The sequence below is a fragment of the Cygnus atratus genome, chromosome 24, assembly GCF_013377495.2.
Source record: "Cygnus atratus isolate AKBS03 ecotype Queensland, Australia chromosome 24, CAtr_DNAZoo_HiC_assembly, whole genome shotgun sequence".
Taxonomy (NCBI): domain Eukaryota; kingdom Metazoa; phylum Chordata; class Aves; order Anseriformes; family Anatidae; genus Cygnus; species Cygnus atratus.
Window position 1 is genome coordinate 4,802,085 of NC_066385.1, and position 15,089 is coordinate 4,817,173.

The window sequence follows — 15,089 nt, forward strand, 5'->3', positions numbered from 1 at the left end:
CCACGACACCCTCTGCAAGCATCTGTGGCTCCAGCCTCTGCTGCAGCAGTGGGTGGGAGGTTGTAAATTCATCACCGCCACCGGGTCAGCCTCCTGCTAGACAGGACGTGAGGCACAGGGCAGCGGACTGTGCCACATTTGCAACCAGACCGAACCCACCGGGTGAAACTTGCGGGACGGTTCCCTGCTACGTGCCCGTCCCGTCGGTGACGAGGTCCCTTCACAGCCCGTGCGTTGGCTGCAGCCGTCTGCAGGTTCGCCTTGGCTCAGTGCAAGCTCCGCATTGTGCTAGCCAGATGCGAGGGCTGTGGGATCGCTTGCTCCTGGATTTCTGGAAGCTCTGCAGGCAGCAACCTCTCCCCCAGCGTGGCTTTCACTCGCTTCTTCGCATCTTGGAGCCAGCACACCTGTAACCACGTGTGACGGGCCCTGGGTCGGTGCATCAGCCCTGCCTCGCTGTGTCCCCATGCCCTGGGGCTGGGACTGCCACCTCTGTGCATGGGCACACAGGATACCCACCAGCATTTCCCAAGGGGCTGTAGAAAGGTCCTGGTGCCACAGCCCACCCGGCAGGGCAGACGGATGGTGCTGTGCTGCACTGAGCCCTGCCGGGTGGGAGGTGGCGTGGGGCAGGTGCCAGCAGAGCTCACCCTGCCTTGCTCCTGAGCTGTCCTGCGGGGACGTTGTGCTCCTCGCCGCAGAAGGCAAGTGCCCAAAGCAGGCCCTGGGGACGCAGCACCATAATGAGGCCTCTGCCCTCTCCAGTGCCACAAGTGGTACAGCCAGAGCCAGTCCCTCTCCACGGGGAATATGGCTTTGAGCAAAGCCCCGGGCAGAATGACTCTGCAAGCCGCAGGGTAGCTCTGATTGCAGAAAAACAGGAGAGGACGGGGAGTTCCTGCCCCTCCTTAACCTTGGCAGCTGCAAACATTTCCAAACAGCAGCTGGATCCATGGAATTCCTCATGGAATGAGGAAGTATTGGGTTTACATGGTGAGATTTTGGTAGGAGGGTGGGGAAGGCTGCAGGAGCTGCCCCAGGTCGGTAAGAGCCGGCCCCAAAAGCTGACTCCAAAAGGGCCCTGCACTAAGCAAAGCCGAGCCATCAAGTGGTGCTGGCTGTGCCTCTGCGACAGCATATTTAAGAAAGGATAAAAAACACTGCACAGCAGCTGGGTGAGAGGAGTGAGAAACAGCCCTGCAGACACCAGCTCCGTGAAGGCAGGGCAGGAGGATGTGACCCAGGCACCGGAGCAGATTCCTCCCCATGGGGAGGACACTGGTGAAGGAGGGTTTCCCTCCACAGCCCATGGAAGATCACGTCGGAGCAGATGCCCACACTGTGGCTCTCTGCAGCCTGTGGAGGACCCCGCGTGGCAGCCGGTGGATGTGGCAGATCCCACGCAGGAGCAGCTTGTCAGTTTCTGGAGTAGCAGCCAAAGCTGTGCAGCGAGCCACTGGGCTGCCAGCTGCTTCCCAGCAGCTTTGAGCTCATCCTCAGCTCCTGGGAGCCAGCAGGTTCATAACCTCAAGCCCAGCTTTCATCAGAAACTGGGTCTTCTTGTTAAGAGGCATTGCCTCAGTACCAGGAGCAGAGAAGAGCAAGCAGAAGCTGCTGTGAGCCATGGGCAGCAATGTCTGGACTGGCCAAGGGCACCTGGTCCATTGCCTGTGGCCCGCCTTGCCAGGGACGCTGGTGCCCTTTTGGGAATGGGTGCTGTGCTGCAGGAGGGGAAAGTCTGGGCCTCACCAGGACCCCAGGAAAGCAAACCCACCCTTACAAGCACGCTCCTTCTTAGGGCTTTTTATTGTTTGTACCTAACGCTGATCGATCAGCCGCCACGAGCCTGCTCCCACTGCCCACAGCAGTGTTGGAGACCTCAGCAGGCCCCGTGCCCATGGGCAGCCCCTCTTGTGCCGAGTGCAGTTGGGTTAACAAACCTTCCAGGCACCAGGAATCCCAGCAAAGTGGCCAAACCAGCGAGCATCCCACCCAGCCCCTGGCTGTGTCTGCACCGAGGGGCTGCAGCAGGGCAGGAAAACGCTGCCCGAGTCTGCTCAGGAGACCTCATGTCTCTGCGGACACCATGCAGGACGCAGCGGTGGTGGTGACACCGGGGTGGGTCCCCTCTCGCTGCAGGACCCCCGCTGTGCTCTCACCCCAGCTCCTGGCTCCAGCCAGGACCCTGCAGGGGTGGAGGGCAGGATGGTGCCGGGATGTGCCAAGTGGTGTCAGGGCTGCTTCTGAGCGATGATGTCCCGCATGCAGGTGTACAGGAACATGTACTGGTCCTGAGAAAGAGAAAGGGGTTCTGGAGTCAGGTCTCTGATGGAGGCCTCCTATTTGCAGAACTAGCTCTGCAATCTGCCTCTAAAGGCCCTACAATTATTTTGTGATGGAGATTAGCCAGCAGTGTCTGATGGCAGAGCAGGATTCACTGTCCCAAGCGGTCCGCATTTGTCCTGTGTCACCAGAGCTACCCAGAAAGGAAGAATCAGGCCTGGAGCTGCAGTTACACCATATTTGTTTCCTTCTGCTTCGCCATCTGCTTCACCTGAAGGCAAATTGCACTGAGGTGTGAGAGGAACGACGGCGCCTGACCTCCTCAATCTGCACATCTGTGGCTTCTGGATGTGCCGCAGGGTTTGCACCCAAACCACAGCTGCAGAGCAACTCCAGCACTGCTGCAGGGTAGCACATGGGGAGAGCTCTGCCTTCTTGGTGTGCACAAGGTCTGGCAGTGACCTGAGGTGAGGAGGGAAGGCCTATGGGCAGGATTGTCCCTCGGTGGTTGTCCCAACAAAATGGACTGAAGGGCTGACCAGGGTAGACCTCTGCAAGCGCCCAGTCTGGGTCATTTTAGTCTAGTTACATTATTGTTCTGTTTTTAAGATCAGCAAAATGATCCGTCAGCACCTGACGTAGGCCCAGAGAGCTCTATTCCATTGCGGATTTGGTAAATACTCTGTACAAACACCAGACTGCTCCAACAAAATGCCAAGCTCCAAAGCGCCCTGGGGCGAAGGTGCTGGGCATTGCAGGGCTGGTTGGGGACCGACCCCTGGCAGGGCTTCGGGAAAGGTAAGTCAGGTTGCTCTCAGTGCTCACGCTGAAGGGCAGGGCCAGCCAGCAAATGTGGGCTGCAATCACATGGTAGCCAGAAAGGGGGATTAGGGACCTGACAGAGGGGCCCCCGAGCAGCTTGCTAATGCACTGGCTGAGCTGCAAGTCACGAGGAGCCTCCCTCCCTGCCGGCGGTGGGTTTAGTCCCACTGCACGACCAGGAAAGCCACAGATCACACAATGGCTGTGATTCCAGGTCACCAGAGCATGTTTTCAATGAGCCCGGCCCGATTGTGAAATCCGGAGTGACAACCCCGCGCTGCCTTCAGACCAGGCACACTCGCTGCCTGGCGAAAGGCAGGGGCACGTCCCCAGAGACCTGCACCATGCTGGGGCTGAGGGTGCTCCAGCACCCATGGGGCAATCACTCAAAGGTTCATTTTCCCCCTCGTTTGGCTTCTAAACCCAACCACATCAGCCGATGCCCTGGTGTGACAGCGGTGTACCCCTGCTGGAGAGAAAGGCAGCGTCCTGGCAGACCCTGTGGTGACGGACGAGGCTGGCAGGAGGCTGGAGGCCAGAGCCCTGCCTAGCCTCTCCTGGCCAGAACAGGGTGTGCTGGGATTGGAACAAGCACTGCCCGCAGCGAGGTGGGGAAGCTGCTGCCTCTGCTGCCCCCACGCCATGGGGCAGTGGCGTTTGATGGGCGCTTGCTGTGCGTTTATGGGCACATTGTGTCTCCGCTTGGCAAGAGCACGTCTGAAGTACAAAGGAGCTCTGAGGCTGGGGCAACGGAGGCCTTGCCCTCCTCCGGCTCCCACCATGCGCATGGTTCACATTAATTAAGAATGCGATTAGCTGGTCACAGGCGGCTCTGCAGCTGGGAAGCCCTGGAGAGAGCTGCCCCAGTTCTGCTGCCTCCCGTGGGAAGGGTTCCCAGGGATGCTGCAGCCGCACACACAGCGGCTGCAGCAAAAGGAAGCGCTACCAGAGGGCATCTGTGCCACCAGCACCCATCAGGAACGGCACGCATGGGGCTGGGAGGCTGGGCTGGCATGGCACGGCATGGCATGGCTAAGCACGGTATGGCACAGCACGGCACGGCACGGCACAGCTGCAGCACCATCAGACACTGCCCCAGCCCTGTGGCTCTTGTGGCTGCAGGCCAGCTGGAAATGCAGCAGGGTGTCCCACCGACCTCCTCCAGGCAGGAAAGTGGGAATGTGGCAGAAAAAAAGCAGATTGCAGGTGTCTGTGCTGACAGCCGTGTGCAGGGACCGAGGGCAGGTTCGTCACGTAGGGTCAAACCAGTGCTTCGTGTTTTCCAGGGTGGGACGGGAAGAGCAGCTTGCATTTATCAGGAGCTCACATACAATTTTACCTATGCTACCTCCAAAACTGAGGAGATTGCAAGCTCTCCCCTGGGAAGAGGCAGCTCCCTTAGCCCTCGGCGGCTGGCAGAGCCACAGGGTGGGCAAAGCAGGGAGTAAAGCCCCGTGTAGCCCAGGCAGGGGTGTGGGACCCCGGGGGCACCTTGGCACCAACGTCCCCTTCTGCCCAGCCCGCCGCCCTCCCTCCTTCCCACCTACCAGCGTGGGGGTCATGAGGCAGCAGCTTCTCGTCAGCTGGAGGGTCACCCCATAGACATCCACGACCCTCTCCGTTTTCATCTGGTGCAAGAGGCAATCCAGGGAGATCAGCGTCCCCATTTGGCTCACGCCACCGCTGCAAGGGACAAGGGAGGATCACTGCAGGCGCCAGGCCAAGAGGTCAGAGGCCCCATGAGAAAATGCACAGCAGCTGGCTCTGGTGGGGCAGGGGGGGTCTGTGAGCACTGGTGCGGGTGACAGGGAGCTCTGCACTGACCAGCGGTCCCAACGGTGCCACCGAAGGAGCCTGGAGGCACAGCCCACCCTGCCCTGCCGAGCTATGCATCCCTCACCTGGGCCAGCCCTGCTAACGTGTCATCTGCTGCTGTCCCTGGCCACAAGCAGAGGAGGTCAGGGCTGCTCCCAAGGTCCCAGCAGCCAGCCCAGGGGTGGCCTGGGCACCTCAACCCAGGAGTGCCTGCTCAGTCCATGCTTGTCCCTGGCCCAGCCCTGTTTGCCTTCCTTATCCCATGTGGATCTTCATGCGAGCTTCCCTGGCTCCTATGGATCTACACTATCAAAATGCCCCAGAACGCTGAGGCTGTTGGTGGGGGGCAGAGACTTGCTGGTGGCTGTGCCAAGGTGCTGTGGGTACCTGCTCCTAGGAGCTGCCCATGGATGGAGAGAGAATGGGATGAAAGAACGATGGGGAGAGACTATCAGAGAGCGTAGCAATAGGACAAGGGGTAATGGCTTTAAACAAAAAGAGGGTAGATTTAGATTAGGCATTAGGAAGAAAGTCAAAAAGGAATTAGGAAGAAATTCTGTCTTACGAGGGCGGTGAGACCCTGTCCCAGGCTGCCCAGAGGAGCTGTGGGTGCCCTGTCCCTGGCAGTGCCCAAGGCCAGGCTGGATGGGGCTTGGGGGAGCCTGTGCTGGTGGTAGGGGTCCCTGCCCATGGCAGGGGGTTGGACTGATCTGTAAGGTCCCTTCCAACCCAATCATTTCCTGGTTCTACAATTCCATGTACCTGCAGTGCAGAAGGAGAGGACCAGCTCTCTTGCGGCTGGGCGCGCACCGTCTGACTGCAGCGAGGAGCTCCGCCAGGCCCTGGACATCTGGCTGCTTTGTGCTGCTCCAGAGCGTGTACAGGAACTGTTGCACCTGCCTCTCCTTCCCTTTCTTCTCCTGGGGAGACACAAAGAGCTGACACGGCTGTTGGGGAGGGATGGGAGAGTTTGGATGCAGAGGAGCCCCAGATGTTCAGTCCTTAGGCTGTCAGATGCTTTCTTGAGCTTCTGTAACGCTGTCCTAGGAGTCCCTGTTGGGGCACTGCCCATCACCTGCACCGTGGGTACAGTGCCCAGGGGAATTGCTCTCCTTCCCCTGGCACCTTGACCTGCAGCTTGTGAGGGAAACTGAGATCTGTGGGAGTTTGCAAGAGGGTCGGAAAGACCTTTTGGTAAGGGGTGGGAAAGCCTCCAAGACCTCTCCCGTGCATCTCCTATGTCTGCCTGGCAGATGTCCTGCAGGCTGCAATTGAGACTCCCTCCCACATTCATGGGCAGCTGGCACTCTGCTCTGGCAGCTCAGCGAAATCTCCGCAGATCTCTCAGCCCCTGTCCCTCCAGACCTGTTGGCTAGCAGTGAGAAATGTCCCAGGCAGTGGGGAAGCCCCACGGACACATACGTGTTTCACTTTGAGCTGGGTACACCTCCATCCCGAGACAGGCTTCTCGGTGCCACACTGGATGGTCAGCATCTTTGTGCAGAGAGAGTCTCCTTCCAGGGGCCAGCACGCGTCAGCTGGGACCTGTGTGCAAGAAGTTTGGCTTCGTGTTGTTGGTGGCCGTACTGCAGACCATTCACCATCTCAAGGGGCTGTGATGGAGCTGGACCGAGACCTCCCCAAAAATCCCTCCATGCCAGTTCATCCCCCAGCTAAAACCCAGAGGAGTTTTGGAAAAACCAGCGGACTGCAGCCAGGTTCCCCATTAGCACAGCGGTGTTTGGCAGTGAGACTCAGCTCAGCAAATGCTCTCCAGCTCGGCTGGACAGAGGCAGGAGCTGCTGTCCATGGGTGCCTTGGGGATGCAGCTTTAAGAGACCAAGGATCTGATGGTGGGCAGCAAAGAGCCTCCCTCCTGTGACAGGCTGTGGAAGCATTTTGAAAGAGGAAAGGTTCAGCATCAACCAAGCTGGCTCTGCAGTAGGCTTCAGGGTAAAAGAAGCACCCCTTCAGAAAAGACAGCCCAAGTTTTGGAGCTCCTCCGGCTTCCAGCTCTGTTAAACAGATCCCTGTTCTGCCAAGGAGCAGGTGGGCACAGTGTCTTACCTCCCCCTTCTCCTGCCACGGCAGAAGCGTTAGGATGGTGTGAACGTCCTGTTCCCACACCAGGGTCCAGAAGTCCTCCATGGTCAGCTTGTCAGGCCCCTGCACAGCCAGATAGTCTCTGCCGGAGCTGCAGCCCTGGGTGGGGAATGAGAACATCACTCTCCAGCTGGAGAAGGTGGTACAGGAACCCGGGCAGCCTGGGCAACTGAGAGAGAGGCCAGGAAAAGAAGGGAAGTTCAGCATGTCAGGAGGAAAGGGGAGAGGAAGAAGCCCTGAGGGAGGGAAACGGGGACAGCCCAAACTGGGCAGAGCCCCAGGAGGGAGGCAAGACTCATCCTTCATCCCCACAGACCCCTCTGGTGGGGAGCAGGGGCTGGATGCAGAGAGGGGAGCACCGCCTGCTGCGGGGTGGACACGACTCACCGGGATGCGCCACGCCTGCAGGAGGCCTGAGAAAGGGCCCTGTTCCAGCAGGGAGAACTTCACCCTGGAGCGATCATCTGCAAGAGATGTGGGCGATGGAGGGAGCCAGGGCGGCCTCACGCTCGCACAGCTCCTGCAAGCAGCCGCACAACTCCAGCCCCCCATTCACCACCTCTCTGCAAAGATCCCCCCTCTGCGGTGCTCTTGTCCAGCTTGCGGGTGCTGGTCCTCAAAACACAGCCTCAGAGCTTCTCCTGGAGATGCTGATCCTTTTCTATCCCAACGCCCTTCTCCAAGGAGGTGCATGCAGTGCATGCAGCTTGCTCGATGTCTTGTCCAGTGGAGATCTGCATATCTCTATGGATGGAGATGCTGCGGACACTCTGGGCCCCTGTTCCAGTTTTTGGCCATCTTCATGGGATTTTTTTCCCCTTGTACTGAGTTGGAATATCCTGTGTCTTCCAAATCATCCCTGTTGCCTCTTGTCCTTCCATGGTGCACCCGGGAGGATTGCATCTTCTCTGTGCCCTCCCAGCAGGCAGTTGAAGGCAGGGATGTGATCTCCCCTTTGCTATCTCTCCTCAAGGCTCAACAACCTCCCCCCAACCTCACTCACATACAACACATGCTCCAGCCCCCAGCCACCTTGGTAGCCTTCTGGTGAACCCACTCCAGCGTGTCAAAGTGCTTTCTTGCACTGTGAGGCATGGCAAGAGGGTGCGAGGTGTCACAGCACTTACATGGCAGGATGCTGGCAGAGGGCCGCGTCTGCTGGTTGCCTGAAGATGGTGTTGCAGAGCTGGCTTCCTCCTTGACAACCTCTAGGAGGGTCTGAGTGAAAGAGAGTGGTGGAAGCAGTGAGCAGAGGAGGTTCAGGAAGATCTGGGGACTCCCGAGGACACCCAGCCTCAGCAGCAGGGTGCTTACAGCTGCCCATGCAGAGGCAGGTAAGCTACGGGACCACCCAGCCAAGGCTCAGTGGGGTGGGCTGCCAGGTCTGCTCCACACTGTCTGCATCTCTCTATAGGAGAGCGGTGTTCCCGTAGGTCCCTACCCTGCATGGGGTCTGGGAAGGAGGGGTCATGGATGGATCCTGCTCGGTGCAGGACATGTGAGGGGGCTGGGGATGCAGTGCCATGGAGAGGGGAACTCTGCCAGGAGAGCCAGGCATAGGGAAACTGGGGTACGGGACCCACCGAGGAGGCACTTCTAGGGTGTCCCCCAGTCTGAGCAGCTGCTTATGCTCCCCAGGCCCCCACAGTGTGTGTGGCTGTGGCAGGGCTCCCCGCACCTTCCACAGGACAGCGCTCACCTCATACTCCCTCAGGAAGCCCGTGTTAGACTTGGCTGCATTCTGGGCGTAGTGCTGTGCAAAGCTTTTCAGCGGGATGGGGCAGGACCTGAGGAGAGGAACTGGTGGTAAGGGGGAGGCTGAGCAAGCGCAGAATTACCCAGGCTGTGTCTGCAGGAGCTGGGCAGGGCTGTGGGCAGACCTCCACCCCTCTTGTGGCTCTCCAGCCCCTTTCTGACGGGTCTCAGCTGTAGCACAGCCCAGAGCCCATTGCCAACACGCAGCATAGGCAAGAGCATCCTCTTTTGAACGAGGTAGGAGAGAATTTGGCCATACAGATAAATAGGTCACCTCCAGAAGTAGGCTCAGAAACGGGGTAGGGGGGCAAAGCCCTGACCTGCTCCAACCCCCAGGAGCTCTGCAGCTCTTTGGCACAGCCCCTGAGACTGACACTGAAGGGAAGGAGGACACAGTCCCCCAAGCCCTCGCAGCGTGCCCTGTGTCTCACACTGCTCTAGGCTGGGCTCCCTGTGCTGCAGGGAGCAACCAGCCCCAGGCTGACTCCCCTCAAAACACCGGGTGGGATGGCTGGTGGGACTTCCCTGTCCTTCTGTCCTGGGATCAAGGCCCAGACTGAGCTCAGGATCCCAGCTTGCTGCCTGGAGGGGCTGTGGGTTGGGGGGGGGGGGAAGCGGCAGGCAAAATGCAGCAGGCCCTTACGTCTCTGTCCCTGATAAACCCAGGAGTGGTTCCTCCAAGATCTTGTCCAGGATACAGCTGTGCAGGAAAATATACTGGGACTGGAAGGCAAAAGCAGACAGCAATGTAGGGCAATCCTGCACCGTGCAGACACCATGAAGGGGGGTGTGGTACCCAGTGGGCAGGGTATGTCCTATGTTCATGCCCCCAAACCCCTCGGTTAGTTCAGTCTCAGAGCCCCTGTACCCCTCCCGTCTTGAAGGTTAGTACTGACACCTTATCCCAGCCCTGAGGTCTTGAAATAGTAGCTGGGGTGCGGGGCATCACAGGTCAATGGCCTGGTGTGGGTCAAGAAATGTCTGCAAAGGGCCTGATCCTGTTGCTACGTGCCCTTGGGTGTTGACACAGACTCTGTGCTGCTGCTGTGGGTCTGGCAAGCCAAGAAGCTGCTGGTGAGCCCCATGGAAGGGCAATTTTCACTCCAGCTGAGCTGGCCCTGGGAGATATCACTGCTTTGAGCAGCACCACGACACAGCCACAGGCTGGAGACCAGTTGGGGTGATGGGACCAGCCCACCAGCACATCTGTCTGCCAGCCCTGATGGCTTTTATGCCGCAAAGCAACGGGTTTGGGGGAAGAGGGAGCAGAGTTCTTACCAGCGTCTGAATCATCTGGTAGCGGTTCATCCGCAAGGTGTAAACCACACCAAAGGTGTCCACCAACTTCTCCTGCTTCATCTGCTGCAGCAGCCGGTCCAAGGCAATGAAGGTACCACTGCGGCCCACCCCAGCACTGGGAGCACAGACAGCAAGGCTTAAGCATTGCCAGATCCTATGGCTGATGAGCTTCCCCCCAATGCTAGGCATGTCTCGCCCTGGGGGGGCGCCAGCGTGACTGAGGGCCTGGGGAGCCATTGAGACTGCCCCGGGAGTGCTGAGCATCCCCTGGGAATCACAGAATCATGGAATGGTTGGGTTGGAAGGGACCTTAAAGCTCATCTAATTACACCTGCCCCCAGCCCAGGCAGCCCAAATCCCATCCAGCCTGGCCTTGGGCACTGCCATGGGGATGGGGCACCCACAGCTCCTCTGGGCAGCTTGTGCCAGGGCCTCATTGCCCTCATAGTAAAGAATTTCTTTCTAACGTCTAATCTAAATCTACCTAAATCTTTTAATTTAAAACCATTACCCCTTGTCCTACTGTTACACTCCCTGATAAAGGGTCCCTCTCCAAACCAGACTGGATGACGGGCTGCCTGCAGCCCTGCCATCCCCAGTGCCCAAGCAAGGAGACTCTCTGCAGCCTGTGCGTGCCCTGGATGCTGCCTTCCCTCCCACCTCGTGCACCAGGAGGTCCCTGGCCTCCCACACCCTCTCTCACAAGTCATCCCCCCCTGCTACCCCCGCAGTGCTGCGCCTTGCCTGCAGTGCACGAGGGTTGGCCCCGCGTCCTTGGTGCTCTGGATGCGCTCCCGGACCAGCTCCCTGAAGGCCATAATGGACGTCGTGGACTCTGGGATCCCGTGGTCGGGCCAGGCTGTGTAGTGCAGGTGGGACACGTGCCGCTCTGCCCGGAGGCCCTCCTGAAAAAGGGTTGCTGACATTGATCATCAGCATGCACCCCGCAGCCCCAGGAGCATCCCAGGTGGCTTCTGCTGCCCTGTCCTGTCCCCACAGCTCCCTGATGTGGCGAGGCATGTGGACATGGCAGAGCTGCCTTTGCCTGCCCCGAAACACATCCTTGAAGCTGCAGGCCAAGTCCCATAGCAGAGACATCAGGGCAGTGGGAAGAAGGTAGCAAGGGTGGGCAGGAGGCGCGATGCGTGTTGGATACGTCTGTGTCACCACGCCTGAGGTGGCAGATTGCTCCCCAGGGGGCTGGGTCTTCTTTGAACCCCGCTACTGGCACAGAAAGGAAATTCTGCCACCACCACTGAGGAGAAACCCCGCTGCATCCCATGCAGACCCACAGCCCTCGACGGGGCCCCGGGTCCTTACTCACATGCCACAGCTTGAACTCGCGCATGGTCCACTCGTCAGAGCTGCTCTGTGCCAGCAGGTGGACCCGCACTTGCCCGTAGGAGACCGGGGCAGATTCTGATGGCCAGTAATGATCACAGAGGACCTAGGGCACAGGCAGGACAGGGTCACAACGAGGCCTAGCCTGCCCGTGGGGGTGACCTCGCATCTCCCTGGGAGCATCTGGAGATGTGTGGGGAGCTGGGGCAGATCTGTCGGAGCCAGCAGGGGGGTCCTTTTCACACTGGGAGCTTTGCACGGCTCTCTCCCACCTCCTGTTGGCTCCTGCTGAAGAAATGACCTGTGCAGGTCTCATCACCCATGGGAAATAGAGCAGGTCTGTATGAGGCATCTCATCCTGAAGCAATAACTTCAGATGCTGCTGAACTACCTGGGTGAGGTGGGCTGGGGTCCAGCTAAGCTCTACTTCTGCCCGTTCCTGCACCAAGCTAATGCAGAACTGCATACATCCTCCTCTTCCACCCAAGCTGCCTTTTGGAGAAGCTGCAGGCCCGTGCTCACCCCGGAGCCCCAAGAGTGCAGGGACCCTCAGAGCCCCCAAGCCCAGCCCTGGGCTCAGCTCCTGCAGATGGGTACGGGCTCAGCTGAGTGCGGAGGCACACACCTACCCGCCCGTTCTCCATGCACACCGTCAGCATGATGATGTTGCAGACGTTCTGCTCCCACACCAGCCTCCAGAAGTCATCTATTGTTTTTTTCAGGGGCCCCTGGGTGACAATGAACTCCTGCTGGGATGTGTAGCCCTGAACAAGAGCCGGAGAGGAGGAGTCAGCAAGTTCCCGAGGCCGGTGGATCCTGGCCTGGGACCAAGTCAGTCCTTAATCTGCCTTTGTTGTAGATGGAGAGATGCCCTCAGCCCGTGTGAGCACAGCTTCCTGGGCAGCTGACTTCAGCAGAAGCTTCGGAAGAAGCTGACTGCACAGGAAACGTGCTGCCCAGCACGTGCTCTACTTCTTTGGAATAGGGACGTGACCCCCCACTTCCCTCCAAGCAGTTCCTCATTCAGCCTAACCAGGGAAAGACAAATCTGGGTCTTCCTTGAGCTCTTCAGCCAGTGGTAGGGTGAGCATGCGAGGTCCCAGACTTCTTTGCCTTTGTCCCGTTGGCACACGCATGCCCCGCGGATTCACACAGCATGCTGCGTGCCCTGCCTGTTACCTGGGGAAAGCTCCCGGATGGGGGATGCTGGCACAGCTCCAGGGTTGTTCAAATGCAGCTGCACAGACCAGAAGGAGAAAGAGCAGACAGACAGACGGGGCAGTAAGCTGGGAGAGGACGGAAAGAGGACAGCGCTCGAGAAGAAAGAAGAAAGCCTTGCCAGTCTCCCCACACTCACTCCTCTGTGTTCACAGCGCTTTGCCATCAAGTGATTGCCATCAACCTCTGCCAGAGAGCAACCATGAATCTCTGCCCAACCTCAGCACTTTGCCAGTCTGCCAGCTGTGGTTCCAGTGGCTCTTGTCCACCGGCCCTCACAGCCTCAGTCTGGGCTGGGTTCTCTGATGGTGCCCTGAGGCCATGTCTCTACGTGGGGAAGGCAAGCGGGCACTCACAGGAATGAAGTTGGCATTGATGTAGTCCGAGTGCGGATCCTCCCCCAGCTGGCTCAGCTTGACCCGAGAATGATCATCTGAAAGAGACCACACACATGTGGGACCCCAGGCAGCCCTTCCCCAAGACATGGCTGCAATTTCATCCGGGTTACACATCACGAGAAGTCCTTGCAGCTTCTCCAGCCCCATGTAAGCAGCCAGCAGCAAGGCTCTGTGCTCTGCCGGTCTCCCTCCTCCCCAGGGAGCAGGTATCAGGATGCCCTGGGACATGCACAGTCTCTCTGTGGTGTCCATCTGGGACCCATTCCTGAGCAGGGCTCACCCCTGTGAGCTGGGGGCAGAAGGCAGCACTTACAGGGCAGCACATGCGGGTATCTGTTCTTGGAGACGTTGGCTGTCAGCTCGGCCTCCACCTTCGGCTGCTCCTTCCCAACTTCCTTCAGCTCCTGTGGGACAAGGGAGAAGCTAAGCACAACCAGTGGCCTCCAGGTTGCTCCTGGCCAGCCCAGGTGCCTGCCCTGGCCAACGGCTCTGCCTGGTGTGTCATGAGGGAACTGCTCTACGATTTACCCAGGATAGCCTGTGTATTTCAAGCCATTGGCGGCTTTTCCCAGTGCCTTTTCCAACAGCACTGTATTTAGAAAACAAGCCCAGGAACAGGCATGGGGTAAAAAGCCCACCCTGAAGTCAGAAATCTGCTGAGAAGCTCAGAGAATCTCGTGCTGAGGAAATGAAGCACCATCTGCTGTTTCTGCCCGAGCCCTTGCTCAGAAGGACAGGGAAGGGTGATCCTAAGAGGCCTTGAAATCACTGATGGGATTTTTCAAAGGTGCTGCTTGCAGAGCAACTCAGAGCCCACAGACATTGGCATTAGGGAAGCTAGCCTGAAATGAATTTCACAGCCTGATCCTGTGGCTCTGACAGTGCCCCTCAAAATCCTTTTGGCTGCAGGCTCTTTTCCTCAACCCTCCAGGTGGATCTCATTGCAATACTGCTCCACTTCCTTGCCTCCAGCCCAGGTCGGGGGCCCTTAGCTTTGCACACCAGCAGCTATGGGCGGTGTTTGTTCACCTCATGTCACAGACAACACGTATTTCTACCAGAACTTGAACAAACCACGTTTTGAGCAAGGGAATTGCCTGATCGCTTGGTCCATCCAGCCTCTGGCTTCCAGGACTGCCCAGCTGAGCGGCCAGGGAGGTGGCTTACTGTCCCTGCATCTGCACCCAACAGCTGGGACATGACATCTTCCTTTGAGCCAGGCTGGGTTTGAAAGAGCTATCTAGGGGGGAAATTAAGTCCCATCTCTAGCAGGAGTCTCAGCTCACCTCAAACTCCTGGAAAAAAGCGTGGTTACCACTTGCTGTCTTCATCTCATAGTACTGCTTGAAGTTCTGTATGGGAATTGGCCGGTGGACATTTCTGCATGAAATGAAGTCCAGAGGAAAACTTGCCTTAGCTTTTGGGAGGTCAGGCAGGCCAGCCACGCAGCCAGAGAGACAGCCCAGCCTCGAGACCTGCGGTACCTGGATGCACACACAGGGGGTGGTTTATAGCCCACAGCACTGCCCAGAGAAGCCAGTCCAAGAGCATTGCTAAGACACTAGGAAGGATTTCAGGTTGGTGAGGATATTCTCCTACTGCAGAAGCCATGCAGAGGAGGTGACAGTACGTTTCCGCTTGCATTGGCTTGGAATGGAGGTGGGCAATAAATGATGGACATGGGAAAGCCTAGGCTTTAAAAAGTAGTGGGAAGGAGAGGACACATAGCTTGTTTTTTCCTGAGTCAAAGCATGAGAAAGGAAGTAGGTGAAGGGCTCTGGCACCTACCTTGCAAGCAGAGAGGGAAGAGTCCAACCAGCAGCACTCACCTCAAGCTGTAGGTCACCATTTCCTGGGGCAGGCTGTTCTTCTGTGTTCTGGAAGCAAAACATGGGAGTTGTTACTCTTCCCTGCAGCGCAGGGACTGATGCTGCACGCGTACTGTGTGCTGCTGGCTCTCGGAGCACCTGTGAGCAGGAGGCTCACATCAGCTCCCCTCTGCCCGCTGCTTTTGCTTTCTATCTCTCAGGCACAGCTCCAGCTGCTGTGTGTCCT

The 15,089-nt window shown here is 58.3% G+C and overlaps 1 protein-coding gene across 1 annotated transcript in view; it reads right to left on the bottom strand.

Annotated features, from left to right (window-relative positions):
- Positions 1-1,788: 1,788 nt before the first annotated feature.
- The window catches only part of LOC118255287 (receptor-type tyrosine-protein phosphatase V-like), a 50,692-nt gene continuing 37,391 nt past the window's right edge, over positions 1,789-15,089 (bottom strand). Inside the window, 17 exon segments of the mRNA XM_050715267.1 lie at positions 1,789-2,291; positions 4,653-4,788; positions 5,683-5,840; positions 6,343-6,465; positions 6,988-7,122; positions 7,411-7,487; positions 8,151-8,241; positions 8,723-8,810; positions 9,422-9,501; positions 10,057-10,192; positions 10,822-10,982; positions 11,402-11,524; positions 12,048-12,182; positions 12,993-13,069; positions 13,348-13,438; positions 14,321-14,414; positions 14,864-14,911. Of these exon segments, the coding sequence (XP_050571224.1) occupies positions 2,232-2,291; positions 4,653-4,788; positions 5,683-5,840; positions 6,343-6,465; positions 6,988-7,122; positions 7,411-7,487; positions 8,151-8,241; positions 8,723-8,810; positions 9,422-9,501; positions 10,057-10,192; positions 10,822-10,982; positions 11,402-11,524; positions 12,048-12,182; positions 12,993-13,069; positions 13,348-13,438; positions 14,321-14,414; positions 14,864-14,911 (1,813 nt within the window). The 3' untranslated portion in view covers positions 1,789-2,231.